Source organism: Triticum aestivum, chromosome 3A, assembly GCF_018294505.1.
Source record: "Triticum aestivum cultivar Chinese Spring chromosome 3A, IWGSC CS RefSeq v2.1, whole genome shotgun sequence".
Classification (NCBI taxonomy): Eukaryota; Viridiplantae; Streptophyta; class Magnoliopsida; order Poales; family Poaceae; genus Triticum; species Triticum aestivum.
The window spans coordinates 625,007,467-625,026,960 of record NC_057800.1 but is presented as its reverse complement, the minus strand read 5'-3'; the positions used below and the strand labels follow the sequence as shown (position 1 = coordinate 625,026,960).

The 19,494-nt window shown below is 46.1% G+C and overlaps 1 protein-coding gene across 1 annotated transcript; it reads right to left on the bottom strand.

The window, feature by feature from the left end:
- Positions 1-10,411: 10,411 nt before the first annotated feature.
- Positions 10,412-18,600, bottom strand: LOC123058821 (NAC domain-containing protein 90). Its single transcript, XM_044481494.1, has 6 exons — positions 18,043-18,600; positions 17,608-17,957; positions 17,054-17,252; positions 15,934-16,031; positions 13,549-13,694; positions 10,412-10,454 (listed from the first exon to the last, which is right to left on the bottom strand). The coding sequence occupies exons 1-6, from the start codon at positions 18,197-18,199 to the stop codon at positions 10,412-10,414; spliced, it is 993 nt and encodes a 330-aa protein (XP_044337429.1). The 5' UTR covers positions 18,200-18,600.
- Positions 18,601-19,494: the final 894 nt, after the last annotated feature.

The following is a 19,494-nucleotide window of genomic DNA, read 5'->3' as shown; positions in this document are numbered from 1 at the left end:
ATGTTACTTGCCCGAGATTCGATCGTCGGTATCCCAATACCTCGTTCAATCTTGTTACCGGCAAGTCACTTTACTCGTACCGTAGTGCATGATCCCGTGACCAGACACTTGGTTACTTTGAGCTCATTATGATGATGCATTACCGAGTGGGCCCAGTGATACCTCTCTGTCATACGGAGTGACAAATCCCAGTCTCGATCCGTGTCAACCCAACAGACACTTTCGGAGATACCCGTAGTATACCTTTATAGTCACCCAGTTACGTTGTGACGTTTGGTACACCCAAAGCACTCCTACGGTATCCGGGAGTTACACGATCTCATGGTCTAAGGAAAAGATACTTGACATTGGAAAACTCTAGCAAACGAACTATACGATCTTGTGCTATGTTTAGGATTGGGTCTTGTCCATCACATCATTCTCCTAATGATGTGATCCCGTTACCAATGACATCCAATGTCCATAGTCAGGAAACCATGACTATCTGTTGATCAACGAGCTAGTCAACTAGAGGCTTACTAGGGACATGTTGGTGTCTATTATTCACACATGTATTACGATTTCCGGATAACACAATTATAGCATGAATAAAGACAATTATCATGAACAAGGAAATATAATAATAATGCTTTTATTATTGCCTCTAGGGCATATTTCCAACAGTCTCCCACTTGCACTAGAGTCAATAATCTAGTTACATTGTGATGAATCGAACACCCATGGAATTCTGGTGTTGATCATGTTTGCTCTAGGGAGAGGTTTAGTCAACGGATCTGCTACATTCAGGTCCGTGTGCACTTTACAAATATCTATGTCTCCATCTTGAACATTTTCACGAATGGAGTTGAAGTGACGCTTGATGTGACTTGTCTTCTTGTGAAACCTGGGCTCCTTGGCAAGTGCAATAGCTCCAGTGTTATCACAAAAGAGTTTGATTGGCCCCGACGCATTGGGTATGACTCCTAGGTCGGTGATGAACTCCTTCACCCATATTGCTTCATGTGCTGCCTCCGAGGCTGCCATGTACTCCGCTTCACATGTAGATCCCGCCACGACGCTCTGCTTGCAGCTGCACCAGCTCACTGCTCCACCATTCAACATATACACGTATCCGGTTTGTGACTTAGAGTCATCCAGATCTGTGTCGAAGCTAGCGTCGACATAACCCTTTACGACGAGCTCTTCGTCACCTCCATAAACAAGAAACATGTCCTTTGTCCTTTTCAGGTACTTCAGGATATTCTTGACCGCTGTCTAGTGTTCCTTGCCGGGATTACTTTGGTACCTTCCTACCAAACTTACGGCAAGGTTTACATCAGGTCTGGTACACAGCATGGCATACATAATAGAACCTATGGCTGAGGCATAGGGGATGACACTCATCTCTTCTATATCTTCTGCCGTGGTCGGACATTGAGCTGAGCTCAATTTCACACCTTGCAACACAGGCAAGAACCCCTTCTTAGACTGATCCATATTGAACTTCTTCAATATCTTATCAAGGTATGTGCTTTGTGAAAGACCTATGAGGCGTCTTGATCTATCTCTGTAGATCTTGATGCCTAATATATAAGCAGCTTCTCCAAGGTCCTTCATTGAAAAACTCTTATTCAAGTAGGCCTTGATGCTGTCCAAGAGTTCTATATCATTTCCCATCAAAAGTATGTCATCTACATATAATATGAGAAATGCTACAGAGCTCCCACTCACTTTCTTGTAAACGCAGGCTTCTCCATAAGTCTGCGTAAACCCAAACGCTTTGATCATCTCATCAAAGCGAATGTTCCAACTCCGAGATGCTTGCACCAGCCCATAAATCGAGCGTTGGAGCTTGCACACCTTGTCAGCATACTTAGGATCGACAAAACCTTCCAGCTGCATCATATACAATTCTTCCTTAAGGAAACCATTAAGGAATGCTGTTTTGACGTCCATTTGCCATATTTCATAATCGTAGAATGCGGCAATTGCTAACATGATTCGGACGGACTTCAGCTTCGCTACCGGTGAGAAAGTCTCATCGTAGTCAACCCCTTGAACTTGTCGATAACCCTTAGCGACAAGCCGAGCTTTATAGATGGTCACATTACCATCCGCGTATGTCTTCTTCTTAAAGATCCATTTATTTTCTATGGCTCGCCGTTCAACGGGCAAGTCAGTCAAAGTCCATACTTCGTTTTCATACATGGATCCTATCTCGGATTTCATGGCTTCTAGCCATTTGTCGAAATTCGGGCCCACCATCGCTTCTTCATAGTTCGAAGGTTCACCGTTGTCTAACAACATGATTTCCAAGACAGGGTTGCCGTACCACTCTGGTGCGGAACGTGTCCTTGTGGACCTTCGAATTTCAGTAGGAGCTTGATCAGAAGTGTCTTGATCATCATCAATAACTTCCTCTCTAGTTGGTGCAGGCACCTCAGGAACATTTTCTTGAGTTGTGCCATTTTCCGGTTCAAGAGGTAACACTTCATCAAGTTCTACTTTCCTCCCACTTACTTCTTTCGAGAGAAACTCTTTCTCTAGAAAGAATCCATTCTTGGCAACAAAAATCTTGCCTTCGGATCTGAGGTAGAAGGTATACCCAACAGTTTCTTTAGGGTATCCTATGAAGACGCATTTTTCCGACTTGGGTTCGAGCTTTTCAGGTTGAAGTTTCTTGACATAAGCATCGCATCCCCAAACTTTTAGAAACGACAACTTAGGTTTCTTACCAAACCATAATTCAAACGGTGTCGTCTCAACGGATTTCGACGGAGCCCTATTTAAAGTGAATGCGGCAGTCTCTAAAGCATAGCCCCAAAAAGATAGCGGTAAATCGGTAAGAGACATCATAGATCGTACCATATCTAATAGAGTGCGATTACGACGTTCGGACACACCATTACGCTGAGGTGTTCCAGGCGGCGTGAGTTGTGAAACTATTCCACATTTTCTTAAGTGTGTGCCAAATTCGTGACTCAAGTATTCTCCTCCACGATCTGATCGTAGAAACTTGATTTTCCTGTCACGTTGATTCTCAACCTCACTCTGAAATTCCTTGAACTTTTCAAAGGTTTCAGACTTGTGTTTCATTAAGTAGATGTACCCATATCTACTCAAATCATCAGTGAGGGTGAGAACATAACGATAGCCACCGCGAGCCTCAACACTCATTGGACCGCACACATCAGTATGTATGATTTCCAATAAGTTGGTTGCTCGCTCCATTGTTCCTGAGAACGGAGTCTTGGTCATCTTACCCATGAGGCATGGTTCGCACGTGTCAAATGATTCGTAATCAAGAGACTCTAAAAGTCCATCTGCATGGAGCTTCTTCATGCGTTTGACACCTATGTGACCAAGGCGGCAGTGCCACAAGTATGTGGGACTATCATTATCAACCTTACATCTTTTGGTACTCACACTATGAATATGTGTAGCATTACGCTCGAGATTCATTAAGAATAAACCATTCACCATAGGAGCATGACCATAAAACATATCTCTCATATAAATGGAACAACCATTATTCTCGGATTTAAATGAGTAGCCATCTCGAATTAAACGAGATCCCGATACAATGTTCATGCTCAAAGCTGGCACTAAATAACAATTATTAAGGTTTAAAACTAATCCCGAAGGTAAATATAGAGGTAGCGTGCCGACGGCGATCACATTGACCTTGGAACCATTCCTGACGCGCATCGTCACCTCGTCCTTTGCCAGTCTCCGCTTATTCCGCAGCCCCTGCTTTGAGTTACAAATGTGAGCAACTGCACCGGTATCAAATACCCAGGAGCTACTACGGGTACTAGTAAGGTACACATCAATTACGTGTATATCATATATACCTTTTGTTTTGCCGGCCTTCTTGTCCGCTAAGTATTTGGGGCAGTTCCGCTTCCAGTGACCACTTCCCTTGCAATAAAGCACTCAGTCTCGGGCTTGGGTCCATTCTTTGGCTTCTTCCCAGCAGCTTGCTTGCTGGGCGCGGCAACTCCTTTGCCGTCCTTCTTGAAGTTCTTTTTACCCTTGCCCTTTTTGAACTTAGTGGTTTTATTCACCATCAACACTTGATGTTCCTTCTTGACTTCTACCTCTGCTGATTTCAACATAGCAAATACTTCAGGAATGGTCTTTTCCATCCCCTGCATATTGAAGTTCATCACAAAGCTCTTGTAGCTTAGTGGAAGCGACTGGAGGATTCTGTCGATGACCGCATCATCCGGGAGATTAACTCCCAGCTGAGTCAAGCGGTTATGTAACCCAGACATAGTGAGTATGTGTTCACTGACAGAACTATTTTCCTCCATCTTACAGCTAAAGAATTTCTCGAAGACTTCATATCTCTCGACCCGGGCATGAGCTTGAAAAAACATTTTCAGCTCTTCGAACATCTCATATGCTCCATGTCTCTCAAAACGCTTTTGGAGCCCCGGCTCTAAGCTGTAAAGCATGCCGCACTGAACGAGGGAGTAGTCATCAGCACGTGTCTGCCAAGCGTTCATAACGTCTTGGTTCTGTGGGACAGGCGGTTCACCTAGCGGTGCTTGTAGGACATAATCTTTCTTGGCAGCTATGAGGATGATCCTCAGGTTCCGGACCCAGTCCGTATAGTTGCTGCCATCGTCTTTCAGCTTGGTTTTCTCTAGGAACGCGTTGAAGTTGAGGACTACGTTGGCCATTTGATCTACAAGACATATTGCAAAGATTTTTAGACTAAGTTCATGATAATAAAGTTCATCTAATCAAATTATTCAATGAACTCCCACTTAGATAGACATCCCTCCTGTCATCTAAGTATAACATGATCCGAGTCAACTAGGCCGTGTCCGATCATCACGTGAGACGGACTAGTCAACGTCGGTGAACATCTTCATGTTGATCGTATCTTCTATACGACTCATGCTCGACCTTTCGGTCTTCTGTGTTCCGAGGCCATGTCTATACACATGCTAGGCTCGTCAAGTCAACCTAAGTGTTTTGCATGTGTAAATCTGTCTTACACCCGTTGTATGTGAACGTAAGAATCAAACACCCGATCATCACATGGTGCATTGAAACAACGTGTCGCAACGGTGCACAGTTAGGGGGAACACTTTCTTGAAATTATTATGAGGGATCATCTTATTTACTACCGTTGTTCTAAGCAAACAAGATGCAAAAACATGATAAACATCACATGCAATCAAATAATAATAGTGACATGATATGGCCAATATCACATAGCTCCTTTGATCTTCATCTTGGGGCTCCATGATCATCCTGTCACTGGCATGACACCATGATCTCCATCATCATGATCTCCATCATCGTGTCTCCATGAAGTTGCTCGCCAACTATTACTTCTACTACTATGGCTAACGCGTTTAGCAATAAAGTAAAGTAATTTACATGGCGTTTCTCAATGACACGCAGGTCATACAAAAATAAAGACAACTCCTATGGCTCCTGCCGGTTGTCATACTCATCGACATGCAAGTCGTGATTCCTATTACAATAGCATGAACATCTCATACATTACATATAGATCATTCATCATTCATCACAACTTTGGCCATATCATATCACAAAGCACTTGCTGCAAAAACAAGTTAGACGTCCTCTAATTGTTGTTGCAAGTTTTGCGTGGCTAAATTAGGGTTCTAGCAAGAACGTTTTCTTACCTACGTGAAAGCCACAACGTGATTTGTCAACTTCTATTTACCCTTCATAAGGACCCTTTTCATCGAATCCGCTCCAACTAAAGTGGGAGAGACAGACACCCGCCAGCCACCTTATGCAACTAGTGCATGTTGGTCGGTGGAACCGGTCTCACGTAAGCGTACGTGTAAGGTTGGTCCGGGCCGCTTCATCCCACAATACCGCTGAAGCAAGATAAGACTAGTAGCGGCAAGAAAGTTGACAACATCTACGCCCACAACAAATTGTGTTCTACTCGCGCAAGAAGAACTACGCATAGACCTAGCTCATGATGCCACTGTTGGGGAACGTTGCAGAAAACAAAAATTTCCTACGGTTTCACCAAGATCCATCTATGAGTTCATCTAGCAACGAGTGATCGGATGCATCTACATACCTTTGTAGATCGCGAGCGGAAGCGTTCAAAGAACGGGGATGAGGTAGTCGAACACGACGTGATCCAAATCACCGGAGATCCTAGCACCGAACGGACGGCACCTCCGCGTTCAACACACGTACGGTCAGCGTAACGTCTCCTTCTTCTTGATCCAGCAAGAGGGAAGAAGAGGTTGAGGAAGATGGCACCAGCAGCAGCACGACGGCGTGGTGATGGTGGAGCTGCAGTACTCCGTCAGGGCTTCGCCAAGCACTATGGAGGAGGAGGAGGTGTTGGAGAGGGAGAAGGAGGCAACCAAAGGCATGGATGAAAATCCCTCCTTCCCCCACTATATATAGGAGGGCCAAGGGGGGGCGCCGGCCCTAGGAGATCCAATCTCCTAGGGGGGTGCGGCCAAGGGGAGGTTTCCCTCCCCCCAAGGCACCTAGGAGGTGCCTTCCACTAGTGGGACTCTTCCCCTTTGGAACCCTAGGCGCATGGGCCTCTTGGGACTGGTGCCCTTGGCCCATGTAGGCCAAGGTGCACCCCCTACAGCCCATGTGGCCCCACCCGGTGGGCCCCCGGGACCCTTCCGGTGGTCCCGGTACAATACCGATAACCCCGAAACTTGTCCCGATGGCCGAAATAGGACTTCCCATATATAAATCTTTACCTCCGGACCATTCCGGAACTCCTCGTGACGTCCGGGATCTCATCCGGGACTACAATATTCGGGTTACTGCATATACATATCCCTACAACCCTAGCGTCACTGAACCTTAAGTGTGTAGACCCTACGGGTTCGGGAGATATGTAGACATGACCGAGACGACTCTCCGGTCAATAACCAACAGCGGGATCTGGATACCCATGTTGGCTCCCACATACTCCACGATGATCTCATCGGATGAACCACGATGTCGAGGATTCAAGCAACCCCGTATACAATTCCCTTTGTCAATCGATATGTTACTTGCCCGAGATTCTATCGTCGGTATCCCAATACCTCGTTCAATCTCGTTACCGGCAAGTCACTTTACTCGTACCGTAGTGCATGATCCCGTGACCAGACACTTGGTCACTTTGAGCTCATTATGATGATGCATTACTGAGTGGGCCCAGTGATACCTCTCCGTCATACGGAGTGACAAATCCTAGTCTCGATCCGTGTCAACCCAACAGACACTTTCGAAGATACCCGTAGTATACCTTTATAGTCACCCAGTTACGTTGTAACGTTTGGTACACCCAAAGCACTCCTACGGTATCCGGGAGTTACACGATCTCATGGTCTAAGGAAAAGATACTTGACATTGGAAAACTCTAGCAAACGAACTATACGATCTTGTGCTATGTTTAGGATTGGGTCTTGTCCATCACATCATTCTCCTAATGATGTGATCCCGTTATCAATGACATCCAATGTCCATAGTCAGGAAACCATGACTATCTGTTGATCAACGAGCTAGTCAACTAGAGGCTTACTAGGGACATGTTGGTGTCTATTATTCACACATGTATTATGATTTCCGGATAACACAATTATAGCATGAATAAAGACGATTATCATGAACAAGGAAATATAATAATAATGCTTTTATTATTGCCTCTAGGGCATATTTCCAACATCTACAACGTGTAGTACTATGTTAGGACAACCCTAGCTCTGCCTGTCGTCATGTAATGCTTAGTGATGCATCTGTTTGCTCTGTATTTACTTTTTCTTCCCCCTCTTCTCTTCGGTAGACCCCGAGACCGCTGCTGATGCCCCTGTGATCGACTACATCGACGTCGACGACGACACTTCTTCTTTTTCAGCAGAGCTTCCAGGCAAGCAAACCCCCCTTGAGCATTCCGATATCGCCCATTTCTTTCCCTCTCATGCTTGCATTAGAGCTACTACTGCTTTCTATATGATCCTACTCTGATGCATAGCCTGTTTTTGTTACCTGCTTTCATACCTTACCCGCTTATCCTAAACTGCTTAGTATAGGTTGGTTAGTGATCCATCAGTGACCCCCACCTTGTCCCAGTTGCCCCGCTTTATGCTCGATGACTCGATCAACATGATCGACGTCTAGGCCCCGACACCGCACATCACCCCCCTAGCTGTACGACTCTGCAGAGTTACCATCGAGTGCCGAGGGTGGAACCTCTTACATCACTCCAGATGAGATCTCTATAGTGTAGCTATATGGTCGAGGTCATCGAGGGTGATTTCTTCCTTAACCACTTCTGTTACGGCTCTGTCGTGCAACCCCTCAAGTGTGAACCTCGAGGGTGGATCCTCTTACGTTCACCTTGATGATAACATCGAGTGGAATTCACCGAGGGTGATTCCTCGAGTTTTCCCCTTGGTGTTAGACACACAGTTACTATGGTTACTATGACTTTACACTGAGCCATGTTACTAAGGATGGGTCGACCCTGAGGGGTACCCGCGCGAGCTTAATAGCGAGTGATGTGGAGTCGGGTTGACCTGGAAGGTGCCCGCGAGATACTTACGAGGCGTGGCCGCGCATTCTTAGCCCTTGCCGCAAGTACTCGAGACGGGGCGACGGGGTCACATCTTTCGTGAGTCTCTGCTTGTTACCGGGCGTTCCTAATCCACTACGATTTGGATATTTGATCCGAGGGGCCTCTGGCCTGATAGCGCTAACCATCACGTGGGCATAGTATGGGCGTTCTGCGTCGTATGCATCAACTAAACCTTATTAGACGTCGACGACTGAGCGGCGCACGCCAGGTTGGACTAGTAAGCTCCTACCTTTTAAGGAGGTAGCTAGGTCTGCTCACCGGCCGCCCGCGCAACGTGCAGGAGTTCCCGGGGCGATGGCCCAAGACCCCTGGGGGCATAGGTTTAGTCTGGCGTGCTTGACCTCTCTATTAAGCCTAGGTCAGGTTGCGGCGTATTGTTTGGCCGAGGCCGGGCATGCCCCAGGAAAGTGTGTTCGGCCGGAGTTAATCGAGCGTGGTGGTTAAGTTGGTGCACCCCTGCAGGAAAGAAAACATCTATCAATAGCCTGTCCTACGGTAACAGACACTTGGAGTTGTATCCCGATCGATACAACTAGAACTGGATACTTGAGATGAGACATGGTTATGAGAAATGGATAGTATGGCTCTGGGATTGCTTTCTCGCAGGGAGTCGAGAAAGGATCGCCGGCCGAGGTTGATAACACTATTACTACTTTACATTATGTCGATCTGTACTCTTCTATATGCTACAAGATGCTTGAAGATGCCTGAAGATGCTAGTCTTGGATGGGCTAGGCTTTCCCCTTCTTTTCTGGCATTCTGCATTTTAGTCCACAGATACAACCCTTTTCCTTTGATACATATGCATACCTAGTTTAGATCTAATGTAAGTCTTGCGAGTACTTTGGATGAGTACTCACGGTTGCTTTGCTACCTCTTTTTCCCATATACCCGTTTGTTGCGACCAGATGACGGATCCCATGAGCCAGACGACACCACTAATGATTACTACTACCCCGAGGATGCCTACTACAACGTGACGACCGCTGACGACTTGGAGTAGTTAGGAGGCTCCCAGGCAGGAGGCCTTGCCTGTTCGATTGTTGTTGCTTTTGTGCTAGCCTTCTTAAGGCAGACTTGTTTAACTTATGTCTGTACTTAGATATTGTTGCTTCCGCTGACTCTTGTGTATTCGAGCCCTCGAGGCCCCTGGCTTGTAATATAGAGCTTGTATTATTTTATTTCGTGTCTAGAGTTATGTTGTGATATCTTTCCGTGAGTCCTTGATCATGATCGTACACATTTGCGTGTATGATTAGTGTACGGTCAAATCGGGGGCGTCACAGGGTGTCTCAACTTGATTAACCGAACTCATTATGTTGTTCATTGGCATATAGATTTTGTGGGGTTGCCGATGCATGGGAGTTGGAATACATATGTTGCATGTTGCTGAAATTATATGAAGTTGAAGCATGAAGATTATTCTGAATTGGTTGTTGCACATAATTAGATGCATGGTTGATAGGGCTAGCTGATACATTATGCTCATTATACGATCTAGCAACGACATATGCATTATTTGCATCTACATAAGTGAATTGGTTATTCATATTACCTTCGTAGATGCCAAATCCTAGATGACGATCTCTTCGTAGCAAGAACGAGCCGGAGACCGTTCGAAGCTTCGTCCCCAGCGGAGTCGCCAAAAAGTGTGTTCGCACACGAACACGTCATCGTGTACCTCCAACGTCGAGGGTGATGCACCGCAGCTCACGTCGAAGGAGACCCGTCCGGAAGCGCGGTACGCAAGCAATCCGGCGGGTGCTTTTGTGGACCCAAAACCACACACGCCCGGGAGGGACCCCGTCATGGCGCGCGGCGGCTATGGCTGCCCTAGGTCGACCTGATCGCCCCTAGGGCCTCGAGGTTCACCGCCCTACAACAAGGAGAACAAACGAAGAACGAGGAAGAAGAAGAACTAGGGTTAAGGAGAAAAGATAAAAGATAAAAAGTGATATATGATTTGTTCGATTGTGTGTTGTTCAATCGGCGTCACCCCTTAGGTATATAAGAGGCGGCTGGACTTCCCGAGAACAGACGATGAACGAGGAAGAAGAAGAATTAGGGTTAAGGAGAAAAGATAAAAGATAAAAAGTGGTAGATGATTTGTTCGATTGTGTGTTGTTCAATCAGCCGTCACCCCTTAGGTATATAAGAGGCGGCTGGACTTCCCGTCAAGGAAAAGGCTTGGATTCACGTCCAAAACCCTAGTCAAATTCGGATTGGTTTTGTCTGAACTTTCCAAAACTGTTGGGTTTAAATTGACTGGACCTTGCGGGTAATTTTTGAGGTGGTAAACGACCTTGGATGGAAACAAGCCCAAAAGCAAGCTTGACCGTATCGACGAGACAAACAACTTTCATGTTGAATGTTTTCTGATCAGAGGTCATCTTGAGGGACAAATCGCTCGCGTAAAATAGGCAATTATTCGCGCTACCCATTAGACAGGGTGTGTGGTGGGGCGCGCCACTTTTGGCTCGTAATAGGGCTGTATTCCGATGGCTGTAACTTTTACATACGATCTCGTATTGGGACGATTTTTATATTAAAATCGACCGTTTCGACGAGACAAAGACAATTCATGTAGAAAGTTTTTCCATATGTGGCTGTCTTGAGGGTGTAATCAGACTATTAGTGTTCTGAATACAAAATCTCAGTACTTCGAACACAACTTCGGCCTTAGAGATAAGACCGGATGACTATGATCCAAATATCAAAGTTTCTCCTTTTGACGATACGGAACTTTACCACTTTAAACACTTTTCTATTTAAGGCCTTCTTAATTATGTTTTCGACCATGCCGAAATCTGGTGTCAACACATATATTCCTTTTTGGACAATCCTTTCTTAATAAAAAAGGCGCGGGGGTTTTATGGACATGTGCCGCATGTGCTCATCAAATTGCCGGAAGAATCCCGGAGTCTAGGGATGCAAATTTGGAATCTTTATAGAACCCTTGGACATTACTTAGTTCACCAATTGAATTAAATCTTAAAAATGAAGTGAATTCCAAAATTTTAGTTCATTTAGTTGAACTAAAGAAGGTTGGAGGGTACCTTCAAGATTCCAAATTTGCATGCCTACCGGAGCCGGTGCAGCGAATACGATCAAAGATCATCCACTAAAAGGACTTCCGGAAAGAGTTAGAAGTTTTGTTGTAAAATAACAATATACGTGGACTTGACCTGCCGCTATCAGAGTCTGGCCGCAACTTATCTAGGCACGTTTCCAATTAGAGAGACCCGCGGCCGATGCATGGAACTTACTGTGTGGATCATGAGCATTTTGTACACGTGACGGGAAGCAGACAAGACTGATGTGAACGAGATTGTTGGCAGACGGTGAAGCCGCTCCGGTCCAACCAATCTTCTCTATCTTCCCCCCCTGAACATTCAGTGGCTCGATTTGTCAAAGGATGAGGAGACTGCCTACCATTGATGGCTTCTCTTTTGTGCACGCTGGTTTCATGCAACGCATGCAACAAGATGCTGTCGCGGTCTTGCCGACCAAACTAATTTTGGCGGAAACCAGGTCTTTCAGTGAACTCAAACCCCGAAGACATGAGACTTTGGTGTAGCATTCTAGCAAGATCCAATACAAATTTAGATAAATGAGGCGGATATATTGCCCTCCATATCGACTCATTCACTTGTACTTCCTCCGTCCCAAAATAAGTGTCTTAACCTTAGTACAACTTTGCACTACATCTAGTACAAAGTTGAGACACTTATTTTGAGACGGAGGGAGTACATTTCTTTTCTAATCAAAGAATCTTACAAAAAAGAGAGAGGGAGATCATCAACATAAAATTATAAATATTTGCATAAAAGAAGAGATTATTAATATATTCATTTATCACAAAAATCAATATGTGCATCTAGTTCTCAAAAACTTGTCATATATGTAGAAGTGAAACTTTCGGATATTTGACTACGTCTGTCTTCTGAATACTCACAACTATAAATATATGATACATTATATATGTGCCCCATTCCAATCTCAAGCCTTGCCATAGATGATTCGAAATATCAAAATAGTTACCGACTTAGTTGAACGTTATACGGAGACTAAATCTTGGACCCTGATAAGTGCCATGAACATTATGCGAAGACTAAATCTTGGACCCTGATAAGGGCCACACATGTGGCACGAACATGCAACTCCAAACGTTTTTTATGGCAAGTTTAGTGACGTGGGATGGCCAGCTTAGTTGTCAAGCATGCCAACTTCTTTTTGGATGGCAAGTTTCAGTTCTTTTTAGGTTTGTTTTTCTTTTTCGGATGAAAACTTTAGTTGTAAATAACGTTAGAGGGCTGGAGTGATTCGTGCCACATGTTTGGCAGAAGCATACTACTCCCTCCATTCCATAATATAAAAATGTTGTTGGAACTACACTAATGTTAAAAATATTCTTATATTTTGGGACAGAAGGAGTACCTTCTTTCCGGTTAATCACGCCTACGCGTATCCCTAGATTAATAATTTGATCAACCTAGTATAATTTATATATCACAAAAAATATCATTAGAAACTTTAAATGGTATATTTTGTAGTGGTATAATTTTTGGGTTATATTATTTCTATTATATTGGTTAAGTCAATTTAAGAATACGTGCAGGCCTAATAAACCGGAAATGGCGTAGTATTATTGAGAGAAGAATGTTTAATTATGGAAAAATGTACTTGTGGTCCATGTACTTTAATCAATCTAACTAGGCACTCAACATTCTAAACCTTTATAGGTTTTGTCCGTCACCTAGGTAAGAGCATCTACAGCCGGGCGCCCTATATTCGTCTCATACGTCCGGGCAGGCCGTCCGCTAACCGTTCACAAAAAAAAAACCGACCCAACAGAAGCTCTCAAACGGGACTCAAACGACCGGGCTGACTAGCACCCGTATATCCGTCTCAAATGTAGGGCGGATATAAGGCGGCCTTCGCCACGTCAGCTCGGCCCACGGCTGGCCCACCCGACCCCATAAAACCCCACATTCGGCAGAAACCCTAGCTCACTCCACTTCGCTCCGCTCCCCTCCCCGATGCTCCCATTTCCCCGATCGGCCAAATCCCTAGCACCGACGAGCATGTCCAGCACTGGCAGCCACTCCGACGGCAGCTCCGGAGAAGAGGAGGAGCTGGCGCTCCGTATCGCGCTCAAGCGCTCGCGTGTCGGTACATGCCGTAGCTCCGGGTCCGGTGCACGCCACCTGCCGCCCGTCGCCGCTGTGCCGACACCGGCCCTTGCCACCCCGCGCGCAGATCTGCAAGGCCTGCCTGATCTGCTCCTCCCGCCCGACGGCCTCCTCCACCTCCGGCCGTTGCTCCGTGCGGGCAGCACTGTGTTCTAGTGCCCGCTCCGCCGATGCCGCGAATGCGGACTCCGGAGTCGGAGGCACATGCCACCCGCCGCGAGAGGCAGAGGTAAATGGAGATGGTGGGCAGGTCCGACGCGTCTGCGCAGTCCGTCCATCGCCACCAGGTGCCCCGTGAGGAAGACCGTCTCCTCGAGTGGGTGTGCCGCCGGTCACTGATTGAGGCGGAGACGAAGGCCGAACGACTCCAGAGGATCAACGCCAAGCATCTCTGGCTCAACATTGAGCAATCCGAGCGGGAGGCGGCGGAGGCAGGGCAGAGGTGGCGAGGGTGGCCAAGCTCAAGCGCAAGCAAGACCGCGTTGTCCGGCGCTTGCAAGGCTACATCGTCATCTCCTATTCCTCCTCCTCCGACGGGTCCGACGTGGATCCACCTCCTGCCACGGACTCCTACAGATGCGCCGGCGACCGAACGAGCAAAGGGCCGGCGAGGAAATGGTGAAGCTCGCCCTCTCCTGTTTATAATCTAGTTGTAGTATGTAGTTACAATGTGCCAGATCATTGAACTGTATGATTTCGCCGTTTGGTGATCTTTTGGTGATGTTTATGTGAATTATGCCCGTTCGGTACCAGTTTATATGTCCATTTCCTGTTGATTTTGATTGTTTTGTGATCTATGTACTAGTTGCGTGAATTTGTATGGATGTAGGGTTCGGAATATGAGATACACTGGTGTGAAGGCTCGGAATTAGGGAGTGCCTGGTTAGTGTCCGCGGGTGTGCCTAGACGTATCCGTGGACGTATAGGGTGTTAGATTTGCCAACTCCGACTGTAGATGCTCTAATAATAGTTTAATTGACGTCATGCATGGCACTATTTTCGTGCAGGTGAGACTCTAATGGAGAAAGGGGATATTGTAACAAAAAAATTCAAGAACCATGAAGAAAACTACTAAATATTCAAATATTTTAAAATCATGATAAATTTGTAAAATACATAAGTTTGCCAATAAATATTGGAAAATCCAAAAAATAGATAATGGAAAAATATTTTTGGGATCATTAATAAAAAGAAGTAAATATAGTGATATTTCATAAAAGCTAGGTCATTATTTCCAGTTTTTCTGTCAGGTCCATTTCTAACATGTCCTTTTCCTTGTACTAACTCATCTAGGATATTTTCCTATCTTAGAGAGAGGATCTGTAGCATCTGCGGAAAATTGGCTGATCTCCTGCATGGCTAAGCCTTTCATTACTTGGGTCCCATGCATGCATGCTTTTGTCACATATTGCATACTCCACCCACCTCACTTCTCGTTTTTTTTTTCATTTGACTTCCAATTTTGAACCTATTATATATTTTTGAACTGAAAGTCTAATTTATGTTTTGTTTGCATATTCGTGTTCCTTGTGACGTGGACTTTGAAACAGGACCATTCTTGAATACAGTTTAAGAATTTGTTTTTACCAAGTTTCAAGTATTACAATTTGATAAGAACAACAAAGAAATTCATCAGGTTTCAAATATTAAAACTTGATATAAGCTAGTCCATATGGAACTTGATAAAACTCGGTAGAAACTTATTATTGATTTATCTTTGTTGTTCGTTTTTATCAAGTTTTTGTACTCGGTAAAATGATCTTGTTTTAGAATTCCCGTCGCCCCCATCCCACCCCTCAGAAATGCGAGGCACTTGGCGGGCCACAATGTGCATGTGCGGCCAGTGCGTGTCCCTGCGAATTTCTCTTTTGTATCATAGTGTTTACTTTTTTTTACTTCTAATTTTACTGGTTTACAGAATGTGTGAAACCGGAGCTAGATAAGGGGCCATATCTAAATTGTTCTGAAAGCTAGAAGTCAAACTTCTCTGATTTCATAGTTTAAAGATCAAAATTAAACTTGGAAATCGTTTTGAGATCAAAGGTAGACCCCCCCCCCCTTTGTTATTCCTTGAGGCAACTGGGGTTTCGTTTAATATAGTACAGACGCAGACATTCAACATACACACATACAATCATTTCTATGAAGGCACGCACGTCGTACCACTATGAGCACCTCCGAGAGACCGAGCTGACATTTTATTTTGAGATTGACGAAGTCGCCACAGATGCCTTCATAGTTGACGGGAACATCTCCTCCCACTGAACGCACATCATCGAAATGCCTGAAATAAATTTAAAAAAATGCGAGCACCAATATCAAATCTAGGAGTTGAACTCTGGTGGAATGGAGATACCATTGTCCTCCTAACCATCAAATCACATGTTGGTCGCCGACGCAACTAAGATCGCCACAAAATTCTATCACCACGTTATTTGGGACGTGGCTAGATGGGATAGATCTTGAAACAGCGAGACATACTCGTGTAGGAGTATGTGCTTTATTATGGGCAGTTTGGAAACTGCAGAAATGATTTGGTCTTTATCAGAACAACAAATATTCATTTTTTGCAGGTTATTTTCCGGGCCACTGCATTGCTCCGTATGTGATCGCTACTCACTCCGACGGAGGCCAGGGAGCGTTTGGTTACTGGATCTACCCGATGGAAAATAGTAGCACGGGCTATTTTCAACTGATTTGGATGGCGGTCATGTAATAAGATAGGCTTGTAGTGCTCCTATCTCAGTTTACCGGCCGGTTGTGGCTCTTATTCTTCTGTTTAGCTCTTGATGAGCCTGATTTGTTCTTTGATCATGACAGGATGATTTGTACCGGAACCTTTGCTTTTTAATAATATTATTCGTATGCATCGTTCTATTGCAGAAGTTGGGGCAAACCCCCTTCTCGATTATTATTTTTCGAAGTCGATGCTTAGAACCATCGGATGTAACCAGTGCGTGCAAGTGCACAAGGATGAGGTCTTCATCAAATGGATATGCATGTCCATTGGTAAATGGTTATTTCAAATAAGTCGACTAAGAAATAGTCACTTCCCTTCTCCCCCTTTTCCCTGTTACAAATTCGTAGTACAAACTAGCTAGTGCTCAAATTCATAGATCATTCTTTGTCCAGAATTTTATGTTTTAAGATTTAGATAGAGCATAATCTGTCAATGGAGACGAAACTGCTCAAGATTCGATCTGTTGAAACGAATGCATAATCTAGTCCGTAGACCAGTAGAGAAGAGCAGCCAATGTGGCTATATCGTCTCCGTATGGATCACCGCCAGCTCCTTCCATCAGATCCTCCTCAAGCGGCTGCATGGATCCACCGGAGCCGTCACCGTCGTCGGGCGACGCGGTGGCTGCCGTGGATGGCCCCGGAATGTCACCGCGTGCAGCCGCTGCAACCGGCCGTCGATCGAACTGCCTCAGTGTCCCCGATTTGGTGTAGAGTCGACACAAGCTGAACTCGCTTCTCAGCTACAAAACAACACAAGTTCACATCAGACTACAGATTCGAACAATAATTAAGTTTCTCAATCTCACATATATGGATGAATAGCGTATCAGCAACTTGCATGCCAAGATGTAACATGTAAGACGATAAAAAGACGAATAACATGCATGTTGATGTAGGTGGGGCTGTGATGATGAGCATCCCGGTTAATTGGCACTATCTATAAGCACAGCACACACACAATCCGAAACCTATGCCTAGATAAATTGCTAGTTGCGAGCTGCTTTTGGGCACTTATCCGGCGACAAAAGTGACAGCCATGTCTGTCTGATACATATGGAGATGGACATATCACATATGAGTGGCATCGAGTATTACCTGCGGAGGGAGGTTCGGTGGCGCAGCGGCGTGGGGACCCCCGGTTGCCGTGGGTGCGCCGGCGGCGTCGTCGTTGTGCTCGTGCTGGAAGGCCCTGTACTCGTTCATTTTCCACTTGGTCTTGGTCCCGGACGGCGCGCGGCCTCGGTAGAACACCATGGTCTTCCTCAGCCCGATGGGCCGGCGGTCGGCGGAGTAGACGACCCCGGGCGTGCCCGCCGCCTTCCAGTACCCCGACGGCGTGGTCCGGCTGGGCCGCCCGCCCCGCGCCTCCCGCTCCTGCCGCGCGCAGAAGTAGAACCACGGCTCCCCCTCACCGCCACCGCCGCCGCGCAGCCTCTCGTGGATCTCTGCGTATGTGCGCAGGTAAGAGGCAGCATGACGCAACGCACTGTACGTACGTAGGAATCCGTATATGATGATCGATGGTCCTACCTGAGAGCTGCAAGGGGTCGACGGAGTAGACGTCGACGACGGGGATGACGCGCTCTATGTCGCCGCGGCTGCCGTCGAGCTTGTTGCGCAGGTAGAAGCATATCAGCTCCTCCTCCGTGGGGTAGAAACGGTACCCCGGAGGCAGCCCGTCGGCCATATGACAGTCTCCGGCGTATATATGGCGCCGCCTTACACTTTACCCCGGCCGGCCACGGCCAGCCTCGGCGGGTAAGTTTACGAAGAAGACCCTAATAACGACTAAAGCCGCCGGCGAGATCCTTAGCCAGCTGCTCGACTGGGCGCGTGGCCGGAGAAGCTAGCTTGCTTGTAGTCACAGCTGGGATGGGAGCTGAGCTGATCGCCGAACTTATTGAGGTGTGGTCTGTGGGTTGGTGGTGAGGGGAGGTGTGAGCGCGTGCGCTCTCGCATGTATATATGGGGAAGCACGAGCGGGAGGCGGATCATGTCATGGTTGACACGGGGCGACGACGCTGAGCTGCTTGCTGGGGCGGCGAAATTTCTCATGGCTGCCGTGGTGTGGTGGGAGTGGGGGTTGGCTCTGTGCGGGAACCAGGAGAGAGAAGGCGGGGACGTGGCCGGGCTGGTTAGTTTAGTGGTGGGAGGACTTCGTCAGGACCAGCCATTGCTAAGTCGCACTTCTTGGAGATTGCCGTTCATATCTTCCTTCTTTCAGTACCATTAGTGCACCTTTAATCATGGTGGACACGGGATTTAACTCGGTTTGCTGCCGAGAAAGGTCCTGCACATGACATCACCCAGTCACTGCTCATGACGTGGTGGAACACTGTTGGGCGAGACCTCTTCTTAGAGCAACCCTAGCGAGTTCTTTATGTGTCCGTAGCCTCCAAAATCGTTTTGGAGCACCTTCCGTAATTTTCGAAGGCTGCGGAGATAATGTGCAAACACATAGTCGTCATATCTCAATCCTCAAATTATCTCTCCTTATTTCATCTTTCAACATCACACGCTTGGATGTACGGCATTTCATTTGAAAACAGTCATGCTTAGATTTCTTTATGAAATTATTAGGAAAATCGCATGAACAAAAGATGAAGAATCATGCACACATTCAACCTACATGTACAAATCATATGTGGCCGGCCCGCATGTATGCACCGTTCCCTACTCCTGTATTGGCGGCTTCGTTACATCCTGAACGCACGATCTTCGATTCATATCTCAAAACGATCTTGATGTGACATCCATGGTATTTGGATCCAACATTATCAGTTGGTTCACTTTGGCTATCTTCTCTCGCAATAATCATTTTTTTTATCAAACTGAGGCATACGTGTCTTCATCACTTTCTTGGTTCTTTTACTTTCGTGCATAGCCCTTCACCTCGCCTTCTTCTCTTATAACCTCCTCTCCTTGAGCTCCAACATTTATTGTTTCCTCTTCTCCGCCGACTCCTTCCTTGACTTGACCAAC